This window comes from Globicephala melas, chromosome 3 (assembly GCF_963455315.2).
Source record: "Globicephala melas chromosome 3, mGloMel1.2, whole genome shotgun sequence".
Taxonomy (NCBI): domain Eukaryota; kingdom Metazoa; phylum Chordata; class Mammalia; order Artiodactyla; family Delphinidae; genus Globicephala; species Globicephala melas.
The window spans coordinates 111068149-111094046 of NC_083316.1; the positions used below are offsets into that span (position 1 = coordinate 111068149).

The window sequence follows — 25898 nt, forward strand, 5'->3', positions numbered from 1 at the left end:
AGTAGGGAAGGATTTGACAGTGAAATTTTTCTGTTCCAGCTCTGAAGATGGAGGACACCACATGGCAAGGAGTGCAGGTGGCCTCTATTTGCTGAAAGTGGCCCCTAGCTGATGGCCAGCAAGGAAATAGAAACCACTATCTTACAACTAAACGTAACTGAATTCTGCCACAACCATATGAGCCTGGAAGAGGACCCCAAACTTCAGATGAGAACACAGTCCGGCTGACATCCTAATTTCAGCATTGTGAGAAACTTAAGAGAGCCCAGGCACCCGGTGCTTGGACTTCAGACAGACAGACCTGTGAAATAATTAAGTGTTGTTTTAAGCCACTAAATTTGTGGTAATTGTTATGCAGCAATAGAAAACTAAAAATATCACACACACACAGCCACACCAAGGGGCCAAAGAACAAGACCAAACATATGTCCTGTTTATTCACACTCCTGTTAATAAAGACAACAAAAGAAGGATAAGGTTTCAATATTTTATTCAAGTTTTAAGTGATGTTAATTACAGCATTTGAAGGGGAGGAACTAATTCCACACAAAATGGAAGACCCTAAAATGTACCCATTAAACTGCTAAAAAATAAACTGAGTGGCGAGAATATAACAGAAGTTCAATTTAGATTCTGAGTGTTGTCACCATGTGATTACAGTCACAGAGACTCTTCCCAGCTTGCAGCTGGAGCTCTTAGAAGCTATTTCATACTCTGGTGCAAGGGCAAAAAAACACAACATGAGAAAAAACACAGTTAAGTCCTGAATTATTGGCTTCATCACATCCACCTTCTCCACCCCAAAATGGCACAAAAGAAACAGCTACCACGCCCTGCAGACTACTTTTGGTGTAAAAGAGGTGATGGATTGGGGTGGAAAAAGTCCCTGCCTAAAAAAGTCCCTTTCAGATGAGTTTGTGTACACCATCAAACAGCTTCTCCTCAATCAGGGTAGGAAACCAAGGTTCAATTCTCAGGAAGTCACAATTTCATTCATTTACTCAATACGAATTTACAAATTACAAAGTGCCTGCAAATTATCAACTTCCACTTGCAGCCATTTCTAGGTAAAAAAGAAACCTGACATCTCTAGAGGGGCCAGCAAGCTCCCCCTCAAGTCTACAGCTGAAAGGAACTTTTTTGAAATTGGGTTTCTTCTGTACCTCTGAAAGGGTAACACTCTAAAGCTGAATCATCTTTAACCTGGAAGTCTAACATGATATTTAGCGATACTCGCATCCCAGACATACAACATTAAAAGGTACACTAAATTCTGAAGGTAGCTATGCTGCAAAATAGTTTAAAATTAAACGATTGTACAGTATTCATTTATGCTTGAAACTCCAGTCCTAGACCAAGCTTGTGGCCACCAGCGTTGACATTCTTGCCATCCAGCAGAGCTGACAGTGTCAGTTTGATACCTGCAGGGGGAGAAGTCAGGGAGAGGAAGGGAGGAGAGAGGGAGGAAAGAAAAGAGAAGAAAGGTTAGCAAATGGAGGACGGCTGAAGCACACTGGTGACACCACACCAGATTCAGAACCTGTTCCAGCTGAGTGTGATCAGCAGGGGCAAAACCACAGGCCCTTGAATCCCTGTTACTCAGCGCCATCCAACTAATGACTGGGTAGCTGAGGATGAGCTTGTGCAACAATAATGACGACTCCATAGCTCACCCAAATCCACTTTCCTTCATCCTCTCATCATCCCCGCTACAAAATCCATGCAGAAAACTTCCTTAGCAAAAGCCCCTTGAAATGAAACCCGAACCACAAATCAGACTCCACGGTCTTACACTCCCAATCACAGCATGCACACAAATGCAAACACAACACACACACACACACACACACACACACACGACTAAATGCTATTTTCTCTAGAACAGCTTGATTCTGCCATCATGTAACCTTAGATTTCCAGGGTTCAAAGCCCCAGTCTGACCAAACTAACCCCAAGGGGGTATTATTTCCTGTAGCTGTAACATACTATGGACTGGCCTAGCTAACTGTGCAGAGGAAACCTACAAACCAGTTTCACAATGGGGATGACTTATAGGCTGGTTTTAAGAACCTGCTGGCAATAAGTATCAAGCATTAGGCACACACTGGGAAAAAGAATGGAAGAAAATAACCAAAAATGTAATACATGTTAGCCTTGGCCTTTTTCCTCCTACTTACTACTTCTCCTATTCGCCAACCGTTTTATAATGACTCTGCACTCCTTTACAAACAGTCAACTATAAAACTTTATATACACTCATTTACAATGTACTACACAGTCATTTTACAAGCAATAACATAAAGCAGCAAACGAGCACCACATCTTTTTTAAGACAAAGAACTAATTTCACACAACCAACACATACCTGGCTTTAGGGTCTGAGTATATCCTAACCCTATCAGGCTGGAGTTGTTCACTTTAGCCTAGTCAAGGAAAAGATAAGAGAGTGAAAATGTTAAGTACTTCACATTTCTGTCTCCAAACTGAATAAGAGCTTTTTAATCAACCAACTCTGGACTTCAGTATCAAATTCTCTTTTTTCATGACCACTCTGTTTATAGGATTCATTAAATTCAATATGAAATATATCAAATTTAGGAACTAGGTCTCAGAAGGGTAACGCAAAGAAACAACACAATTTTCAAGTAAAAGAAAGTTATTATTTACATTTGATTCCTTACAGTATGTGTGCCCAATTCCATTTATACATAGTAGGTCTGTATTTTTAAGTTATAACAGGTGAGGACACCTTCATTTATGGCCAGAGACATAAAAGACTTTCTTGTATTTGTTGGGATAAAGAAAAACAGACCAAATGTCAGATGGGGTTTTAAAGCGTTTTTTTAAACAGCAGAACATTGTTCGAATTTTTTCTTCATGAAAAAGAGAAGCAAAAATCAAAAAAATTTGGCACTGACAAGCCTGAATTTTTGGAGCAAAACAATAACATAGACAATCACTTAAATGTCAGCACTTACTGAATGCTGATTAATAAATTAATCAATAAAGCAGCTGAGTCGATAATAATTTCGCCCTTATTCTTCTGCCTGAGTTGTAGGAAAATCTAGGCCTCTCCTTGACCCCTTTCTGGGGAAGTAAGGAGAGGTCAGGAGTAGAGCAAGCTCACGCTGTGAGAACACCTGGCGAAAGCCAGAGCTACCAGGGTGTGTGTCTTCCTGCTCACATGCTGTTTTTAGACGCAGCATCTCCCACAGGAGAAAACAGGAAGGTAGGCCTCCAGGCAGTCAGTGCCCCATCTAGATGTTCCATTTTGCCCATGCCCTCCAAATAATAAGGCCCCTTTTCCTTTGTTTTAAAGTGCCTGACATTAAGGAAGCCAAATTCAGTTCCTATTTCAGGAGACTTAAAATAGGCTGTCTGTAAATTACACAAGTCAGCCCAGAAACCATCCTGCAACATGAGATTTCCTCATTCCACCCCAAAAAGGATACAGCCAGCAGTGCCCTGTGACAACAGAGATGAGCTCAACAAGATTTAACGCAAAAACTGTGCAGCAACGCAAGGGCCCATTAGCTATGCTACAGGGTCTGCAAGACAAGATGCCAACCACCCAATGCCAGGGCCTGATTTCTTAATATGCAGTACAGGAGCTGGGCAAGAGAATGAAAACTGAGGGGGAAAGGAACATTTAAAACCTTCAGGTTCAAGGTAACCCCCTTTACAGTCTGCAGCATGGACCAGGGACTGGTTAGAGAAGGAGGCTTCACAGCAAGGCAGTCTGGGTCAAACACAAACCCCAGCACTTACCACCTGCCTGCCCTTGGGCAAGTTACTCAACCACTCTAAGCTTTCAGTTCCTCATTTGTGAAAACATGGATGGGATAATTAAAAAAAAAAAAAAAAAAAAAGCACCTATCTCAAATGGGTTGTATAAGAATTAAATACAGTAAGCCACATATAATGGTCTCCATACAGTGCCTGACAGCCATAGTAAATACCATTACTCTGATCGTTTTACTCATTGTGAACCCTCTCACAGTGAGAAAATCTCTAGCCAAAGCATGGAATTCCATCAGTCCAAAAGGATTCCAACCTAAGGGTCAGGGTAAGGTCTCAGAGATACATGATTCCACAGGTACCCACCGAGAAGCAGGCATCAGGGTCGATCTGGTACTTGGCTGCTATTCCGAAGCGAGTGTTACTGTTTCCTGCTGTCCAGGCCAGATTAACAGCAGTCTCCAACTTCTTATTCACCTTCTGATAAATGGAGCCACCAAACTCTGTCCCGTCATTTCTGCAAATAAGCACAGCACGGATGCCAAGCAGCCCAGGAAGGCGACCTGAGCTGGGCAGAGCTGACCAAGTCTAACAGAGGACAAGCATGTTGTAAATGGATTCAACTGATCACAAAACAGGCACCAAATTATGGCAAGCCTGATAGGAATGGCACAGACACCAGGGTCAGGAAGGTTCAGAGGAAGGGAAAGGCTATCTCAGCCATCACTGGGAACACCCAGAGGCAGCTCAGTCAACTACTCAGGCTGCATGGAACTTGAAGTTTGCTTCTACATTAATCTTTAAAATAAAAGCAGTAACTAGGGCACTGGGATTCTGGATTCTGAGTGATTTCTTTCTTCTGCTGCTAAGGTTATTACTTTTATAAATGCTCTATTATAAAAATGGAAAGAGAGAACAAAGCCAGAAATGGCAAGAAAGTCTGGGCCACTCATGTTCCTCAGAAGGCAGCTTATAACCCTTAGCACCAGCACCCTTAGCACCCTTAGCTGCATCCACTGCTGAGGGTGCACAGCCAGAACTGACCCAGGCCCTAGGAGGAACAGCAATTACAGGAGAGCTTAACCTATTATTCAGACTTGTTGGCCTATGCATACTATTGGCCCATGCTGCAACATCTATGGTCCTGGTGAGATCTGAAAAGGAGCAACTTGCTACATTACAAATGTTTCTGTCTTTCAAAAATGGAATGAAACCCAGCAAGCCAAACTCCTTCCTCTCTTCCAAACACACCGTACTGACCGCAGCCTCTGGGAATATCCCCTTCCCCACTCTAACATTTTTAACATAAAAATACAACGTCAGGGGACTTCCCTGGTGGCGCAGTGGTTAAGAATCCACTTGCCAATGCAGGGGACACAGGTTCGAGCCCTGGTCCAGGAAGATCCCACATGCCACGGAGCAACTAAGCCCATGCGCCACAACTACTGAGCCTGCACTCTAGAGCCCGCGAGCCACAACTACTGAGCCCGTGTGCCACAACTACTGAAGCCCACGCGCCTAGAGCCCGTGCTGCACAACAAGAGAAGCCACCGCAATGAGAAGCATGCGCACCGCAACAAAGAGTGGCCCCCGCTCACCGCAACTAGAGGAAGGCAGTGTGCAGCAACGAAGATCCAACGCAGCCAAAAATAAACAAATAAAACAAAGAAATTAAAAAAAAAATACAATGTCAAAGTTCTGCCTCATCATTTTGGGTGTCTCCACTGGAAATAGCACTGGAAACTATTAAGGCAGGTCCCATACGCTTTGGAATCCAGCAAAGAGCTTAGAACTCACTAACCCATGAATAAATTGTTGCTGTTTCATTGCAAACTCTGCTCTTCACTAATATACTCTCCCTAAAGTAGATGCTCATTAAATACATTCTAAATTCTTAAGTTTTCCCTGAAATTCAGCCAGACAGACACTGTGCTTCCAGAAAGTACAGGAAGAGCATAGACACCACCTGATTCACAGAGAATCCTGACTTCTTCAGAAAGTCTTGAGCATGCTACAAAACAGCAGCTTGTCAAAAATAATAGATTTTAACTCAAACGGGGAAATTTCCTTGGGCTTAAATGTGTTTAAACATTAGATTTTTCAATACATTCTAAAACCAGCAACACTGCCTTCCTGTACTGAACTCTTAAAACCACAAAGGAACTCGTTGTAAAAAAAATCATCTAGGGGGCTTCCCTGGTGGCGCAGTGGTTGAGAGTCCACCTGCCGTAGCAGGGGATACAGGTTTGTGCCCCGGTCTGGGAAGATCTCACATGCCACGGAGCGGCTGGGCCCGTGAGCCATGGCCGCTGAGCCTGCGCGTCCGGAGTCTGTGCTCCGCAACGGGAGAGGCCACAACAGGGAGAGCGTGTACCGCAAAAAAACAAAAACAAACGAACAAACAAACAAAAATCATCTAGGGCTTCCTGGTGGCGCAGTGGTTAATAATCCACCTGCCGATGCAGGGGACACAGGTTTGAGTCCTGGTCCAGGAAGATCCCACATGCCGCAGAGCAACTAAGCCCATGCACCACAACTACTGAGCCTGTGCTCTAGAGCCCGTGAGCCACAACTACCGGAGCCCACGTGCCACAACTACTGAAGCCCACACGCCACAACTACTGAAGCCCATGCGCCTAGAGCCCGTGCTCTGCCACAAGAGAAGCCGCTGCAATGAGAAGCCCACGCACCGCAATGAAGAGTAGCCCTTCCTTGCCGCAACTAGAGAAAGCCTGCGCACAGCAACGAAGACCCAACTCAGCCAAAAATTAATTAATTAATTAATTTGTTTAAAAAAAGCCATCTAGGGCTTCCCTGGTGGCGCAGTGGTTGAGAGTCCGCCTGCCAATGCAGGGAACACGGGTTCGTGCCCCGGTCCAGGAAGATCCCACATGCCGCGGAGTGGCTGGGCCCGTGACCCATGGCCGCTGAGCCTGCACGTCCAGAGCCTGTGCTCCGCAACGGGAGAGGCCACAACAGTGAGAGGCCCGCGTACCGCCAAAACAAAAACAAAAACCAAAACAAAAAAGCCATCTACATGAAGCACACAGAACACCTGTTACACACCTGGGCCTCTGCAAGACCAGAGCAACCCAGATTAGCTGTGTCAGCTGTTTCCATGCCAGTTCCAAAAATAAACCAGGTCCACTTATTAAAAATCTTGAAACTCAGGTTAGTAAAACCTAAAAGTCATTGCTCTTCCTGGAACTGGTGCAAGTTCCCAATTCTAAACCAAGGAAGCACTTTCCATGTCAGCCAAAATTTTCAATTAAAAAACACTTCTATGCATGTGATATTTTTCCTATGGCTTTTTTGCATGTTACTTTTTTTAAATTTACGTATCTTTTTTGACCTTTTTCAGTAAACATTTCTATGAATTTTAATACAAAGACTCCTGTAGCCAGGATACAGAACAGTCCCACTACCAAACTCCCCTGTGCCACCCCTTCAAAGTGACACCCTTCCTGTTCCCCTCCCCCAACCACTGGGCTGTCCATCTCCATAGTTTTCTTGTGATTTTTTTTAGTTTTAAAAGACTCAAATTTTATTAATTTATTATATTAATGTATTATATTATTAATTATAAAAATTCCTCAAAAATTTTTATTACGGAAATGTTACTAGACCCAATGTTATTAGACCCAAATACCATTTACTTGTCTCTAAATTTTAAAAGTCACTTTAGTGACCTCTAGTGGAAAGAGAGAAATTTGGTAAATTTGTACCCAACTTGCACCATGCATTAGTTCTTCATGTCTACAGAGATTTCATGGATGAAATCTGTTTCCCTTAAATCTAAATCAGCACTCTGCTTCAACCCTCAAGTTTGATTACAAAGGGCTCTCTCTAACCTACCCTGTAATTTCCTCTTCCCTTCATGATACTGTCCAGTTAATAAACTTTTAAATGTTCTGCCATGCAGAGAAGACACTCAGTATTTAACTGAGATAATCAACTCCTAATTTGGCTCCCATGCCTACATTTCATTAAAGCACAGCAAGCTGGTCCTCACGCAGTATACAGAGAAAGAGAGCTACACCTCCCCACCCCCATTTTGTTAACTAAAATGAAAGGCCCTCCAACGTCCATAAAGCTGCAGGGAAGGAACACGCCTGTGGACTGACATCATGCCCTTGCCGTAAGTGATCAGCCATTCTGTGTGTACCAGGGACAACATTTACTGTTCACAGAATAGTAAGAAACTACATCACTTCAGGAAACGGGTAGGTGGGAAACAAGAACAATACTAGCAGGCCATTTGGCTCATCTGATTCCAACAAACTCACTTCCCAGTGATTAAAAATTAAGCTTAGAAAAAAATCATGGTAAACAATCCCCCGACTGCACACACTCACATACACTTACACATTGGTGTGAAGCTGGAACTCATCAGTCTTGTAGCCAACTGCAAAGTTGCTCTGGGTCACTCGAGACTTTGCGGTCTCAAAATTCATCTGGTAGCCAGCCAGCCAGCCCTCGTAACCCAGCACCAGAGCACCCCGGATGGAAGGCCCGGCAATGTCGAAATCCACGTCACAGCCCAGGTTGATATGTTCCCGCTTGTACCCTGTCTTGATTTTAGCATTTTTTTTCCTGGAGGAAAAGAAATTGTATTAAAATCAGAAGCTAACTCATCTTGCAACAAGCATGCCAAGAGACACAAATTTATAAAAATAATAATCCCCGTTTGAATAGGAGGGTAGGAAGGCAAAGCCAGGGCCCCAGATCTCCCTTAAGCAACTTCTGTGCCACAATGGGCAGAACACAACCTCTCTTCAACTGGAATCCAGAATAATGAAGAAACACCACCATAATGAAGCGAGAACACAGGCAAGAAAAGCTGGAAAAAGAAGCGCTAAGTAATTTTTACTATCCTCTCCCTGTGCTCAATACAGTGGCCTACACAGGCATTCATTATGCAGAGCACCACCATGTAATTATGAAACAGATGCATCTTTGCTATTTTCCAAGTCTGTGGAAAAGATACATCTGTCATGAAGGCAGCTATCTAAACAGCAGCTTTTAATGAGATGGTCATCTTCTTACTTTGTGGCTCACTTAGTAAAGAAATATATACTAATTCCCTTCTAAGTAAATACAACAGTTAGATAGCTTTTAATTCAGTATCTATGAGATCCCAATGAATATATATTTCAGAGAACTGGATAGTGAGGTAGAACCTGGGGCCCTGCAGTCATAGGGGGCCAGGAAGCCCTGGTGGACTGGACAAGATCCCAGGTCTAGTTTGCTGATCCCAGATTTGCGTATACGGCCAGATAGTGCCTCCCTTGACTATTACTCAAGACCCAGCATTTCTTAGGAAAGGCAGGTGACTCATGTCACCTGCAAATATATTATCACAATGACTTTTACCAAAAGTCAGCATTAGAGACAAGATCACATCTATCAAATAAAATTTAGACTATTTTCACCTGATTGTTTCTGTCATTCAACTGCAAAATGGACATCTTCCACAGCGAGAAACATTCTCAGCAGACACCACAGGAGAAACCAGATATGCTTCAAGGTTCAAGGACCACACAGCCCTGTCCAGCCCAGCTTCATTCACACTGAGATTAAAGCTTCATCCCCAGCACCCAAACTGGGGGCCCTAAATACCATTCCCTCCTAAAAGGAACCAGCACTCCTCAGAAAATTGCAGATTACAGGTTGGGGCAGGAAACGTGCAAAATGAGCTTGAAGCATCTATCAAAGCTATCAAAGACTTTGAGGTTGGGGCAAAAGGACTGGAGAGCTAAGAAGAAGAGGCTCCCACAGGGACTTCCCTGGTGGCCCAGCGGTTAAGACTCCATGCTCCCAGTGCAGGGGGCCCAGGTTCGATCCCTGTTCAGGGAACTAGATCCCACATGCCACAACTAAGAGCCTGCACGCCGCAACTAAAAGATCCCGCATGCCGCAACTAAAAGATCCCGCATGCTGCAACTAAGACCCAGTGCAGCCAAATAAGTAAATATGTAAATATATTAAAAAAAAAAAAAAAAAAACAGGCTCCCAAGGGCTTCAAATATGAGACAATATAAGCATCAAGAATAGTATCAGCAGCGACTGAAGCACATCAAATGTTTAAATCTATGAACTCATAATGACACTCAAGACACACACACATTGGTCATCTTTGGAGACTAGAGGATCAATCTGTTATTTTGAAAAGGGTAAATAAGAAAGGAATCAAACATGTATCCCACCTTTCCTATACTAACTATATCTCAAAATAACCAAAGATTTGATAAGTTTCTCTTTATAGAAATATTCCAGCTTAAAAATGAAGAAGGAAAGATAAAGGTGGAATTATCACCAATTCGTAACCCCTTATGAGTAGATCATGAATGGCACTAACATACAAAGAGAAAACCAGGCCTTCTGTGTGCCTCCCTATGGAAGCAGATTTCAGCACCCCCCAAAACGGAATCTAAATGTGATGAAGCTTCTAGACTTAGCAATTCACAGGAAATGTGGGGGACAGGGGAACAAGTTAAACAACACCACAGAACGCAAACAGCAAAATTTACTCTATATATAATTCTAGAAGACAAATGATCTAGTTTTAACAAATAAACTGCAAGGGGAAAAAAACCAGAAGAAGAACCTAAAAACTAAGATTTAGGAGCCATATGAAGCAATTTTTACAATTTTGCATGGACAATTTTTGATTCTCTAAAAAATTTTCATGAAATCATGTAAATTTGAAGAGATCAGACTTGACAATATTAAGAAATTATGATTAATTTTCACAATGTAATGATACGGTGGCTATGCTTTTTTTAAAAGGAAACTTATTTAAAGATACATATGAAAATATGTACAGATGAAAGTATGTGATATCTGTTATTTACTTCAAAATAATCTGAGGGTGGGAGGGGTTGATTATGGATGTATAAATAAAACAGGATTGGCCATGGGTTGATAGTTATTAAAGCTGAGTGATGAGAACATGATGAAGGTATAATATGCTTTTCCGTATTCGTTCGCATGTTTGAAATTTTCCATAATAAAAAATTTAAAGATTAAACACTCCAAGTTCCAATGAGTCAGAATTTCAGAGGTCATAGGTGAAAATAAAGTTAACACCCGTCCCTAGTGACGATGAAACTTACAACTTCTGTTCAAGTTGCTTCTGTGCATTTTTGCAAGCTGTGAAGGAAAGGAGTGACAATCAAACTAACTCTCAATAAGAAAAACTTAAAATAAACCTATTTTGGTCTGCTGGCTCCTTAGAGGAAGAAACCTGGGTTATGACCAAGTATCCAGTTGGCACCAAGCAGGGTAGGATGATTGATGAAAAACACAGCTGCTCAGAGGCTGACATTTAGAAAGAAGGGGAAATCAAGACATGTAGAAATTCGGCATCTTTTAACCACTGGGTAAAATGCTGCTGCTGACACAAAATGTGACACCTGTATCAGGGCCTCTGACCAGTGGTGTGCACAAGCCACACTGGACAGTTACACAGTGCCTCCACATGCCACCCCACTGGATTCTGGCCAGAGGCACCAGGTCCCCAGGGGAAGGGCACTGGTGGGGCAGTGACTAGGTTTCTCTCCAGGCTTGGCTCTAAGGCAGCATTCTATGCCTTTGGAGCTTTTCCTCTTTCAAATATTATTGGGATTTTTTTAAAGCTATTTAAATAATGGTGCTAATGTGACAGCACCTGAGAGAGGTATACTCTTAATCTGTGGTTAACAAGCTGGCTTTATCTGTGGTAAGTACTCAGTGTGGGTGCCAGTCCCCTGATGAGGTCTGTCTGCAGCTTCATCCAAATGTGGTATATGCTTACCTCTTTAAAGGAAGCCAGGATACTTTCCCAGGCTGTACCCCTCAGACACTTTGGAAAGTCACCTTTCATTTCCAATCTCCATCGAGTCATCAAAACTTTCCTCAAATACCCAGTAGCAATGAGTACATGTTGTACCCACAGTCTTAGTTTCTAAACACCATTCTTCAATAAAAGGAACAAAGGCTCCTCAGAGAAATAGCTGATAGCAGGACTAGGGAAGAACAAGTACACTTTCTGAAGAAGTGCTCCAAAAAAATGACAGGGGCTTGTCAAAAGCACACAGGATGTCAACTTGAAGGCTCCCAATGGCCATATCTGGGACAATATAAGTAACAAAATATAGCAATGGATTACAATCCATAGAATAAAATAAATGTCCAAGAATCCGTACTGATACAGATGACTGATCAAATAAATAAAAGGTGGAGAAGAAAGAGCTCTTCCTTTCAGTAAAATCCCAATTAATAAATGTAGAAGGAATGATGGGAATAGAAATTCACCATTTGGGGGACTTCCCTGGTGGCACAGAGGTTAACAATTCGCCTGCCAAGGCAGCGGACACGGGTTTGAGCCCTGGTCCAGGAAGATCCCACATGCCACAGAACAACTAAGCTTGTGCACCACAACTACTGAGCCTGCACTCTAGAGCCCGTGATCCACAACTACGGAGCCCGCATGCCACAACTACTGAAGGCCACGTGCTGCAACTACTGAAGCCCACGCACCTAGAGCCCATGCTCTGCAACAAAAGAAGCCACCTCAATAAGCCCCCTGACTCGTTGCAACTAGAGAAAGCCTGAGTGCAGCAACAAAGACCCAACACAGCCAAAAATAAATAAATAACATATAAAAAAATAAATTGAAAAGAAAAAAAGAAAGAAATTCACCATTTGCCAAACACAGTTGTTGTAGGCAAGAATCACCAATGGATGCTAATATTTGTGAGTCAAAGTATAAAAATTAGAATATTTGCATGGTCTCAAAGCATCTCCCCACAAGATACTTGTTAATTATAAAGAGAAAAAAAGTAACTTTACAGAGAAATCTGGCAAACGCCACTTTAATCAAGTGACCAAAGTAACGTCACCAGTAATGAGGCGCATTGATATATACCCCCTGATGTCATGCACCAAGATGGACAGAACACAACATCCTATCTACAGCTATCAAAAATAAATAACCTGAAAAATAAATAAATAAATAAATAGCCTGAGTTTAACCATGAGAAAACATCAGACAAATCCAAATCAAGGATTCTACAAAATAATTGGCCAATCATCTTTGAAAGTGTCAGAGTCATGAAAAATAAAGACTTAAAGATGGTTGAGATGGTAAATTTTATGTGTATTTTACCACAAATTTTATTTTTGGCCACACAACACAGCATGCAGGATCTTCCCCGACCAGGGATTGAACCTGTGCCCCCTGCACTGGGAGCGTGCAGTTTTAACCACTGGACTGACTGCCAGGGAAGTCCCCACAATTTTTAAAAACTAAAAAAACTATGAAATGAAATTCAATACATGCCCTTGGCCTTGTCATCAGTGTGCAAAACAACCTTCCCAGGCCTAGGAGACCCACTGCTCTGAATGGAAAAAAACAAGAGAGTGTTCTAGAAGAGACTGATTCCCTCTAGCCACTTTGAAAAGCACCAGGAGCTGAGGCAGATCAACATGCCCTCTTGCCTCCTGATGTGCCCAATAACCAGCAAGCCTAATCTATCTGTGACTGGAGGGCCTAAAGCAGGAAAGTGCAGTCTCAGGAGCCACCTTGCAATTAAGCCCACATACTCTCAGTGTCCCTAAGTAGGAAGCTAGGGAAGAGGCCCTCCAGCATGAAAAATGGGGCTGGCAACAGTGACCAACAGCCCTTGCTTCCAAACACTGCCTGCTGCCCTAGAGCCTTGGCCACTTACATTGTGAGCCGCCTCACCCACGTGGAATGGAGCATTACTGGACCAGAAATCCTGCAGCCTCCACAGCTGAGGCCAGGAGAACAATAACAAACAGCACAGAATGAATCTTAAATCTTACTATGAAACACCACTAAAGGTCCTTATGGAGAAAACAGATGATATTCTTACCCAGTGTTTGGTGAGAAGGATGAATCGAAGGTCAGCTTCAGGCCATGTGCAAGCTGAACAGAAAAGAAATTCACCAACAGGTTTAGTCACAAGACAGGCAGCCGATGTCACTTAATAAAACTGTGTCTTTTCACAAGTGACCATTACCTGATCTTCCACGGTAATCTCCGTGCCTAGTGTGTTGTCAGTGTTCCATTTCTCCGTAAACGTCAGACCATATTCGGTCCATCTGTACTTGGTTTCCAGACTACCCGTCACTTTGGTGGTCTCGGTGTTGGCTGAACCTGAGCTTGTAAATTCCTTTAAAGAAGAGAGTCACAGCCTGCATGCCAGCACTTCATTCTGCACTGCTCCACCCCTAAATGCACTGTACTTTCCTTTATGCAAGAGGTGAGACCCTGAATGTGTGGGTGCAAAAGCTCATTCTATAATTCAGTTAGATATTTGAAGTACAGATGGAGGCTGCTAATTAAAGGAATCTTTCAGGGAATTCTTTATCAGGAGAAAGATTCCTTCCTCCCCTGTAACTCTTTAGTCTGGACAGGAAGGCAATTCTCCTTCTGTCCTACCTCCAGGCTCGTACAGAGAAAAAGCTTCGAGCTAAAGCTGACATTGCAGTAATTCTACCCAAAACTTCCTCCTTCCAACAATTCACAATCTAAAAGGGATTACTAAGATTTGGGGTTTTTTTTCAATAATTATGTGGTATGGAACACAGGTCAATTTTGAAATAAGAAACATGAGGAAAAATAAAATTGAGGCCTGCCCCATATTCCTATGAGTATTAACAGCTGCTTAACTGGGGACCTAGTCACATGGTTCCCCTGGACCACCCATGCCACAGAGGATGCAATGAATGTGACAACCACAAGCTGCCACAATCAGAAAAGTCCCTTTGTTTGCCACCCAGACGGAAGTTATTGATTATTTATTGATCTACAATAAATATCCATGCTCCATAGAGGCAGACAACTTACCAGTCCATTCTCAGATTTTGTTTTCAAATCAAGTTTTATTAAGCCAAACCCTAAAGAAAGAACATGGTAACTGTTAATAGGTTAAATAACTAACTCAAGAGCAGCATCTCTGCCTCCCTTAGGTTGTTTAAAAATGAGATGAGTGCAGAGGGCACCGGTCTCCACTGCTGCCTGCCTCTCTGTGTGTGGAGCCCGGCTGCCATGGAACAGTGGCAGGCAGAACAGACACAGGCCCCACCTGCACTCCCAGTGGAGTCTGAGAAAAGGGTGCATGACAGCGTGAGCACATGCCTAAGACGAGCTCCAAATTTAGAAGCCGCGCTCCACTGCAGCAGCATCCACAGACCTGCTCCCGCCTAGGAGAAGAAACAAGAATGTCCACTTGTCTGCAGCAATTCACAAGCCTACCCGTACTGGGTGCACAACCAAAACTGCTTCACTAGCCATAGAAGGCTTATCTTTTTTCCCTGACATGAAGTTTCTGAGAGCTGACTGACCCAAGTCTCTCAAACTGTAATGGGTAAAATACCAAACATGCCAACCCAGTTATTGAGCTGAAAGGCCACTCCATGCAACACTCACCATAGCCCTTGGTAAAGACATCCCTGGCAGATTTGCCAAGATCAGCATACGTGGGAGGCACAGCCATCTTCTGCTATAATAAAAGAACCACCAGAATAAACACATTGGTAAGTTTTCCACCAATAAAAATCATCAGCACTGAGTTCCACATACCTTATTCCCCCAGGTGTGGACAAAGAAGACTGTGCTATCTCCTGCTTCTTTCTGTGGCCAGAGCTTGAAACACCCAGTAAGTTTTTATTGACAGCAGACCAGCCTGACTTTGGACCTCTTCTCCTAGGCATCCCCAGGACTGAGCACAGGCCCAGAATATGGTAGGAGTCAGTCAATATTTTCTAAATGAATTCATTGGCAAAGACACAGTCCCATAAGCCAGCTACTTTACTGAACTGCAGGACTCTTGCCAATAAAACATATCTTCTTACAAAATATCAACTGCTAGGACATTAAATACATGGCAATGTATTTTCTATACAGTTCTGATATCATTCATTCAACAAATATTTATGGAGTACCTACTATGTGTCAGAATGGACCCAACTTTTCACAAAACCTTTGCTACGGGAACCCACTTTTAGAGTATCATATTCCTCATAGAGAAAACAGTAAAACCTACCTACCTAACTAGGCAATTCTTCACATGGAAGGAAATGCAACCACATCCCCCCCAAATTTAATTCAAATAAACATCTATTGAGCTTCAATGTGACTTGACTTTTAAAACCAACTATCAAAGTACTACTTGGGATTGATGCACATCACTAAGTCAGTCAACAAGCATTTATTAAACACCTCGCTGTTCAAGGAAGGCAAGAACTTCAAATAGTCCTTGCCCTAAGGACCACACTGCGCTGCTGGGAGGCTCTGCACTGATACATTATGTACATAGAATTAAAACCCTAATCCAGATGGCACACACTCTGTGCTCCACCCAGAAGGAGAGGGGAATGCGAGAAAGCACCATCTCCTGCATCTTCTCCATCTCCAAAATTGTTAGCCTCAGCCAGAAATTCAATTAACCCAAGGATGGTTCCATCCATTTTAAATACAGCATACCTAAATTACCAAACTGCATACACCTCACCTAAAGTCACATATAAATGTATTCACACAAATTAACACCCACATGGCATATTCCTGGTTAAATGGGAACCCAATGAAAAGTGGTGCAAGTGATCTCAGGGGAACAATATCACAACTGGAAGTTGCATCCTGACCAAAGCCTCAACTTCAAAGACATTGCAGGGAGCCCAAAAAACCAATGAGTATAATGTTAAAAAACTATAAACTTGCACAATTTTAAATTATAAAACTGTGGTCCTGGTCCTATTTTACTTTTTTCAGAGGTTTTGCTAATTCTGTCCCAGCTCCCTTCTGTGTCAGAGCAGAGAGGAGCAGCCCAGTAAGCTGTTTACGCGCTCCTATTTTTGTTGCTGTTGTTATTGTATTTCTCACACATGATCGGGCCAGAACCATGGGCAACTCAGTCTCCATTAGGATCAGGGCATAAAGAACACGGTGGAAGACCCATTTCAGGCTGTTCCCACTGGCTCTTTCAAGGCTCTCTCCCCTCTCCCCTTCCACCCCAAATGAACCCCATAGGCACACCCACCCCAGGGACAAACCAGGAAACCATCCACCAGGTTCTCCAGAAACACTCTCTGCCTTAGGCACACGCCCCAGCCACAGATGGGCCTGGGCCCCTCCCAGGAGAAGCAATGAAACAACCCTGGACTGAAGGCTAGGTAACAGAGCCCCAAGGAAATGTGCAAAACATCTCAGCAAAGGGCCCAGAACATTCTCCACACACACACCGATTGCTAACAGTTATCAGTGGACAGAACACCCCTCTTCAGTGCTGTCCCCTTCCCAGCTGGGCTACAAACTCAGCCCCAGCCGGGTGACAGGGAGAGCAGTCCAGTGGCAATATCTCCGGGTCAGCTAAGACCTCCTGTACCTCAGAGGTCAGGGCCTTCCCGAGTACCCTCCCCTGGCTCCAGGACCCGCCTCACCACACGTGGCACACGTGGCTTTCACGTGTGGACTGGTCCATCCCTCAGGAAAAAGTCAGAACACTCATCATTTAATGCTCCCCAAATGCCCCTGCTTATCCCTAATCCCCAAAACTGAAAAGCAAAGCCAACTGTCAAAACACACTCCACCCACAGCAAAAATCCCCCTAAAGCGGCCACTGAGGAGATTACCATGCAAGCACAGGAGAGGTGGGATGGCAGAGGGAACTCACATAAGGCCAGGCTCTCCTTGCATCCCCAGCGCAGCAGCGGGCAGGGAAGAGGCACAGGAGCCACGAGCTGAGTGGAGCCAAACCCACTCCTGGCCCTGAGGTAACACCCACCAAGGGGGGCAAGACGCTGACTCCCCTGCACCAAAGGCTGTGTGGCTGTAGCTTCCCCTTTTGCTTCTCATGGAGTCTTCCTCTTTCCCCACCTCTCGCCTCCTGCTGCACTTATCTGACAGGACTGAAGCAGCTCTGCCTCTCTGAGAAGCCCAGCTTTCCTACAGCTGCAAACAGCAGCCAGCACAGTTCTCAGCACCTGCTTCAAAAACAATTTTAATGTAAAAACAATGACTGCCATCCACACTTTCTCAGGCCAGGACTAGATGGGGAGAGAATTCAGCATTCTGCTTTCTCACTTAACACCCTGCCTGCACTGACCTGCAGACTGAACCCTGGTCCTGGCCCCTCCCGCCACCTCAATCAGCTCCAAATCACTCCCCATCTGTCTCTGCAGCATCCACCCCACGTGTCTTCAGAAAAGGGAACCCTCATACGCTGTTGGTGAGAATATAAACTGGTATAGCCACTACGGAAAACAGCATGGAGATTCCTCAAAAAATTAAGACTAGAACTATCATATGAGCCAGCAGTTGCACTTCTGGGTATTTATCTAAAGAATATGAAAACACAAATTCGCAAAGACATGTGAACTCCTATGCTCGTCACAGCATTATTTACAATAGCCAAAAAATGGAAAAAACCTAAGAGACCACCAACAAATGAATGGATAATGAATGGATAATGGATAATACTGGATACTGCGCACGCGCGCGCACACGCACGCGCGCACACACACACACACACACACTGGAACACTACTCAGCCATTAAAAAAAAAAGATGAAATCTGACCATTTGTGACAACACGGATGGACCTTGAGGGTATTATGCTAAATGAAATAAATCAGATGGAGAAGACAAATTCCCTGTGATTTCACTCAAATATGGAATATAAATAAACAAAAAACAAAATAAATGAACAAACCAAAACAAACACATAGATACGGAGAACAGAATAGTGGTTACCAGAAAGGAAAAGGAGGGGAGAGGGTGGGAATGGGTAAAGGGATTGATATCGTGATGGATGGAAACTAAATTTTTGGTGGTGAGCACACTGTAGTGCACACAAAAGTAGAAATATAAGGTTGCATACATGAAACAATGTTATAAACCAATGTTACCTCAATAAAAAAGAGAAAAAAAAGAAGAAACTCAGCTTCTAGAGGCTGAGCATGAAGCAGGGTGTTCTGACAGCACTGTCTGTTTAATAAGTATACGCGCAGTAAGCATCAAAGTATTTTTACAGTAGAAAAAAAAAGGAAACAGTATCTGACAATAGGGACTAAGTAAATGACTACGTAACCAGTAGGCAGGAACTCCCTCTACAGGGAAACTGCGGCATCACCAGGGATGGGGGGGAGACGCACAACTAGCATGCCCCACCGCCACAATGGCCTAAGGAGAGCTGAACTCAAGCTGAGACCAACCAAGCGCCTTCGGAAGAGAGTACTGCCACTTCTGACATCAGAACCAAGCAGACTTTATTAAAAGGGCCTCAGAGAGCCACATTAGAAAGTCTGACACATCTGTGTTTGGGCAGCTCACTCAACCAATGGATTCTCAAAAATGTAAATGACAATATCTACTGTTGCATTGGAAAATGATCACTCCCATTCTCCCCAAGTAGGAATACTACGTACAGTACAGCCCCTGAGGAGCCCATTGGTGGGCAGTGCCTAAGTGAACACGCAGTAACTCTAGCGGCAATTCTACTGCTAGGAACACACTCACAGTGGCACCCAAGGCACCCAAAGATGTATACAGGAGGATGCTGACTGAAGGGTTATTTTTAACACAAAACCCAGAAGCAACCTAAATGTCCACCAATAAGGAAACAAATGAATAAAAATTAAGGTGCTTGCAAACTAAGGAATACCATGTGGTAATCAAAAAGAATGAGGTGGATTTCTACGTGGTGGCATAGAAAGCTACCTATGATAATAGTTCAATGAAAAGAGCAAGCCACAGAAAATGTATAATTCCATGTGATTGGAGGAAAACCATTTTACATATGCATCTTTATATGTTCCACATTTGTGAATGGATGGAAAAGCATGTGAAAGGGAAGGACATGAGCTAACCTGTAAACTGTGGCTGCCTTGGAGCTGCTTCTAGAAAGGAAAGGGGGGTTAGGAAAGGAGTGAAGTTAAAATAGGATTTTCATTTTTGATTCTACTTAATCACTTAAGTTGTTTGTGTACTTGATAATTTTTTTTTAAACTAAGGACAGAAAATTTAAAAACCTAACGAATGTGTTCAAAATTAAGCCACGCTGCATTCATGATGCCACAAGTCCCATTCCAAAAGGCTACTGCAGCAGAGGTGCCAGAAGGGAAAACCATCAAAGTGTCTATACTGGTTCCAAGAACAGATTCAAATCACACCGAGGTGGCAGGGTTAACAGGTAAGGCCTGTGGGGGGCACATTCTACCCTCAGGTGACCACTGACGGCTTTGGCCACCCTGCCCAGAAGGTAGGAGTAGGGCAGAGCTCCCTAACTTCAGTGTGCATGAGAGTCTCCTGAGGCACGTTTTCAAAAGCCTCCTTCCTCCCTCTCAGTCTTTCATTGCCTATTGCACAGGCAGGGCAGCCCTCAGATGCCACTGAGAAGAGTGGGCTGGCTCCCCGCACCAAGCACCCCCCAGAACCCCCACTTTGAAGCATGTTCTTTTCTCTGCAGAAGCTCCCTCAGAAGGATCCAGGCAGGGGAGCCTTGGTGCTCTCAGAAAGCCAGCAACCATTGCAATGGCTGATACAGAGAGCAGGGCGGCCATGGGTCCAAACGGCTGAGTCAGGAACAGTGGAGAGGAAAAGTTTTCTGAACACAGGCAACACCCAGTGGGTCAACAGACAACATTTTTAATGGCAAGGGTATAACTGGGCTAGGACCTAAACACCAAGAGCCACCCTGCCATGGCATTTCTGCACCCATCCGAGTACCCAGGTGGCAGGGCACAGTGACGAATGGAAGGGGCTATGAGCCTGGCAGACGTTCTAGCTGTGTGACTTTGGACAAGCCACTTATACTCCTAGGGTCTCATTTTACTCAGCTATAAAATGGGGCTAACAATAGTGCCTTGCTACCACTGTTGCTGCAAGGATTAAGTACGGAAAATAGAGCATGCAGAAATGTCTGACACACAGTGAGCACTCAATAAATGGTAGTGTAACCACAATCCATTAATCTGGAGATTTTCTGTTTGCCCCTCCAGACCCACCCTCCTCCGTCCTGCTCTGTGCCCCAAGAGCTGATCATTATGGACTGTTTTCAGTGAGCTATGGGTTGGGCTCAGCAAATAGGGGGCACCAGCAGAAGACAGGAGAGTGCAATTGGGGTATTCATCCCCCAGGCTGCCTCCCTGTTGGTCCTCAGGTGGGCAGTGACTTTCCTCTACCCAACGCCACAGCTCCTGCCAAAGGACCCCCTCCTGTTCTAAAGGACCAAGGGGCCCACACCCCTTGTCAGGTCCCCCACACTCTGCCCATACCTTTGCAGATGATCCTTTCATCACGCTTTCTTTAATTAACCCATGGGAGTGTACATCTGACTCCTGCAAGGACTCCAACCAACACAGCAATCATCGCCTTCACCATCACCATCCCGGGTTCCCCTTAGGAAGGGAGAACTGTAGGAAAGCCTTTGGCTCTGCTATTTCTAACACCATTCTAGGTAGTCTGTCAGGGCAGAACTGGGCCAGCCTACAAGAGGGGCAACAGACCAGCCAGGGATTAGAGCAAAAGCAACTACTCCTAACTCTGGGGACCAGGAAAAGCAACTTCGCCCGCAGGAGGCCAGAGCTGCTCTGAAAGCCAGTATGTGAGGTCAACGCCATCAGGAGCCTCCCTACACCCCTACCCCACACTTTCTCACCAGAAATGGCAGCCCAGGAGAAGGGCCCTGGTTGAATCTCCAGGATGCTGGCAAAGCCAATGCCCGGGCTCAATAAGTGGCAGTGGAACCACAATCCATTATTCTGGACATTCTTTGTTTGCCCCTCCAGATCCACTCCAGACTCTGGTAGGTCGGTCCTCTCAGTGCATCTGTCCTCCCACCCCGCTCCATGAATGTCTCACACAGGGCAGCTGGGCTTTCCAGGTATTGCTTCTATTTTAAAACACCCTGGGAGGTGGGCCACCACCGGCACAGCCTTCCACAAGCCTCAAGAGAATGCAGCTGACTTGGGGACACCCTGCCTGCCCACCCACCCACCCATCAAGAGGAGAAGACCGGGGCTGGCAGGCAGCATGCCAAGGTCTGGATCCCAGGTGCACCTAGGGCTCCTGCTCGCTGCCTGGCTTGACCCAGTGGAGATAAAATAGACGGTGCTTGGGCAGGTAGACTCGAGCAGACCTGAGTTCCAATCCTGCTCCACCACTCTCTTGTTACGAGATCTTGGGCAAATCACAACCTATCTGCCCCTCATTTTTCTTCAGTTCCAGTACAGGAAAAGAGTCCCTGACTCAGCATCATTCTGAGGACTGAATGAGACTGCTAGTACAAAGCACTTAGTACAGTGGCTGGTACCCAGTAAACATGTAACATACACAGCGAGAACTTATTACAGATTTTCATTTTATATATTTCTTATCATAATTATAGCTGCCGTGCAGGTTGCCGAAAGGTCACCCTGAACCACAGGGTCCAGAGTTCTCCCCAACCATAATGAGGTATTGTTTGGCTGAATATTGTCCAGCCAGGTACTGGAAGAATGCCTCCTACCTCATCCCACGGAAAACTGACCCTTCTCCTGATAAACACCCTGTGCCACTGTCCTCGCAACAAACAGGGTAACTCCATTGACTGCTGTCCACTGACAGCTAGACTATACCCAGCCATGCACATGCTCCCTCTGATCAGTGTAAAAGGGTAACAGTGCCGCTCTGAATAGCAAGTTCTACCTTTCAAAAGGCACTCAAATCTATTAGCTCCTCACAGTGGCCCCTTGGAGTGGCAACTGCAGTGTGAAAGCATCGGCACTGGAGCTAGCCAGTCCAGGCCCTGAATCCCAACCCCGTTCCTGCTGAGCTGTGTGACCTTGGGATGGTTACCTCACCACTCTGTGCTCAAGTCTCCTGACCCGTGAAATGGAAACGACAGTACCTCTCTCCCAGAGCTTGGAGGACAGTGGATTCAACGTCATAATACATACGTCAACCAGCCAGGAGAGTGCTGGGCAGGCCCTCAATAAAGAATGACTGTAATGATGACGATCACAGTTAGAGTGGAGAAACTGAGGAACAAGAAAGTAACTTGGCCTGTAACTAGACCCTATGGCTCATGTCAGAGCTGTGTTATATGAGCTCAATCTGCTCTCCTGGACTCTTTCCAGCAGAGTTCTGGGTAAAGGGCTAAGATTCTCACTTACCCTCACCCCTCTGAGAGCAGGCAGTGAAATGGAGGATTGTGCCCAGGCCCAGCTGATCACCTGATCACCTTTCCTCAGTGGCAACTAGAGGGGAGCCCCTGAGCACCCTGGGGGGCTGCCTGCAGGCTTGGGCTGGCTCTCAGCCATACATGCCTCTCTCTTACCAAAGATGTCACACTTTGAGAAATCCCATCAAGGGCAAAATGGATTTTGGGAGCACCTTACCGGTAAAGGTGGCGGTGAATGTTCCCCATGACCACCATCTTGGAGGTGGTTGTCGACGTGTGCCTACTGTCCAGTGGGGCCAGAGGCCCAAAGGCAAATCCTCACTATATGGTCCCCCTGAGCCCCTCTGTTTGTCTACAAACAGCCCCTGCCTATAGAATAGCAGAAATAAACTAATTGACTGAGAGGAGGCCCCCATACCCAGGCTCAAGCACTTTATTCAGGACAACTCCAGTAGAAGCCATTGACCCCCTCACCATCTGAGAGGGAAGAGGCACCAGGCCCAAGGGTTTTAGGAGAATCCCCTTCACCGGTGTCACCCCCAGCCCTGCAAGCCCAGAAACACCAGTTCAACAAGTTTCCCAAAGGACTTGGAAAGTCACAGAATGAGGATAACATGTTCAAAGCAATTATTTCAAATTAGGCAACAGTTCTGCCTATCACTGTTCTAGGGCTGTACACACCCTTGTAGCCCTTTATTTATTTGTGACTCTCTGCTAGGCAAGGCTATTTTCTGAAAGTGAATGAGACGTGTGTCCCTCAAAAAGGATGTCCAAGATCAAGGGACTATGGTCTGGGCCTGCAGCCACTACATATACCCATTCAATAATCCCACAAATACCTAATGAGCACCTACTATAAGCCACATGCTGGAATGGTGAAAACTATCCTTCTGTCAGCAAGAGTGCATTCACCCCCACAGACCCTTCTCAAGTACCTAGTATTGCCAGGTGGCACCACCCCACGCACTGAAAACCAAGTTGTATAAGGCTTAAGCCTGACCCTGTAGGAACTCAGTCCAGAGCTGGGGTGGAAAGAAGGCAGACCCTGGGCAGTCTGCCCTGCCCTTGCCTACAGCACATTAGGCAAAGGAGGTGTTCATTTCCCTATCTCCTCTGGAGAGGGGAGGCTGGTCCAGGGGCTGGGGGCCTCAGGTGGAACAGGCCTAGGCTTAGCCCAGGTCTGAACCCACATTCAACTTTCTGCTCCAGCCTGATCCTGTCTGTAAACTTAAAGGTTTTTTAAATTACCCTGAAAGTTACTCAATGCCTGGCACACAAATGCCTAATAATAATGTTTAAAATAACAGAGACCACCTTTATTGAACACTTTCCAGAGCACCATGTAGAGCAAAATAGTCTGCAGGGGATGGGCTAGATCCTCCCCTAAAAGCCTCAAGGGTAAGTGTCAAGGTTTCTGCCCAGACCTTCTCCCTACCAGGCACTGTTCTGAATGTTTGAAGTTCATCAACTCATTTTATTCTTCCCAAAAACCCGATGAAGAAGAGGTATGATTGCTCCCGTTCTACAGATGAAAATACAGAGGCTTAGTATCTTCCCGGCTGTGTGACCTTGGACAAATCACTAATGCTGCGTGCCTCAAATCCAAAGGGCTCGGAAGCAGTTTCGTGAAGGCACCGCTGCATTTGATGAATGAATGAGCAACCGAATCAGGCAGGATTCCCTCCTAAGGCCAAGAAGGCCACATCACTACCCGCGGGACCTCTTTTTCTAAGGCCTAACCTTCTGCCCAGCCCCCAGCTCCGGCCCTGGTCCCTGCGGCCTAAGTCGACTGTCAGCCTCCCATTCCGCCCGTAAGGTGCTGGCAGGCGCAGGCAGTGCCGGGAGCCAGCTTCTCCGGGCGTGGACCCGACAGGGCGTGCAGGGCCGGGGGCGCGGGACCCCAGTCGTCACATGAGCTCATCCCCGAGGCGACAGCGTGGCCCGCACAGGTCCGTGAGCCCAGCCCGGCGAGCTTAGGTGGCGGGCGGGTCCCTGCCCGACCCGCGCTGGCGGGATCGAGGGCCAGAGGTCGCCTCCAAGGAAGGTCACCTAGACCTAAGGCGGGCCGGGCCTCCACGCGGCGGCCCGTGCCCTTCCGCCCAAAGGTCCCCGCGGGCTTTTGGTCCCCAGCCGCAGGCGCCTCCGTATGTCCGGCCACCCGCTCCCCCGCCCGGGCCTGCTCGCCGCCCGCCCGCCCCGCGCGGCCTGCTCTGCCAGCCGCTGACCCGCCAGGCCCTGGCGGGCCGCTCCCGTTCCCTGCCCCGGCCCGGCTCTGGGCGCCTCGCCCTCACCCGCTCCCCGTCCCATCTCCTCCCCCAACTCCCCACGGGCCGGCCCGCGACTCGGGGCGCAGTCAGAGGCCTGGCCCCTCTCCGCTGCGCCTACCTCAGAAGCGGTGGCAGTGGGCTCAGCGGCGGCTACGGCGGGGGCTGCAGCGTGAGGAACAGAGCCAGCGGCGGGGCCGAGGGCGGGGCGGCACAGACGGCGGCGGCGCAGACCCGCCCCGACCCAGCGAGGCCGGCCCCGCGAGCTCCGCCCCCTGGGCCCTCCCGGGACACCGCCCGGGCCCCGACCGGGTTCGCTTCCAGCGCCTGATCCGCGCGCGGACCTTTCGGGGCCCTTCGGTACTCGCGGCGGACGCGTGTACCCACGGGCGAGTGCGGACACGCGTGATTGCCTGCGTGCGCCCGGGCACAGGGCGGCGGGACAGCGTGGGGCTGACGTGTGCAAAGTTGTGTGCGTGCGCAGGGACAGGCGTGTCGCCGCCCGCGCGGGCCGACCTTGCTGGAGGTCCCTCCAGGTTGAAGCATTCGGGGAGGGAAGGGTCTTCCGGTTAGCTGAGCAGTGGCCGAGGTCCCCTGCGCTAACAGAAGACACGCGGGGACCTGGGCCTCCTGCTCGGCCTCGGAGCTGGGAGACAACACCCCTCCCCCGGGAGTTGATGTGGCGGGTGGCTGGACCAAGGCCTGGCCTGGGTGGACGAGGTGACCC

The 25898-nt window shown here is 46.3% G+C and overlaps 1 protein-coding gene across 3 annotated transcripts; it reads right to left on the reverse strand.

Moving 5' to 3' along the window:
• Positions 1–473: 473 nt before the first annotated feature.
• Positions 474–25448, reverse strand: VDAC1 (voltage dependent anion channel 1). 3 transcript variants are annotated; one of them, XM_030869634.3, is made up of 9 exons: positions 25293–25448; positions 15176–15248; positions 14594–14643; positions 13764–13916; positions 13617–13669; positions 8104–8331; positions 4105–4255; positions 2366–2423; positions 474–1421 (listed from the first exon to the last, which is right to left on the reverse strand). In XM_030869634.3, exons 2-9 carry the CDS (start codon positions 15240–15242, stop codon positions 1330–1332), a joined length of 852 nt encoding a protein of 283 aa, XP_030725494.1. In that variant the 5' UTR covers positions 15243–15248; positions 25293–25448; the 3' UTR covers positions 474–1329. The 3 variants fall into 3 exon arrangements, with proteins under 3 accessions (XP_030725494.1, XP_030725496.1, XP_060152204.2); XM_030869636.3 differs by having other exon boundaries at positions 15176–15245; positions 25293–25445; XM_060296221.2 differs by lacking the exon at positions 25293–25448 and adding an exon at positions 14832–14949 and having other exon boundaries at positions 15176–15188.
• Positions 25449–25898: the final 450 nt, after the last annotated feature.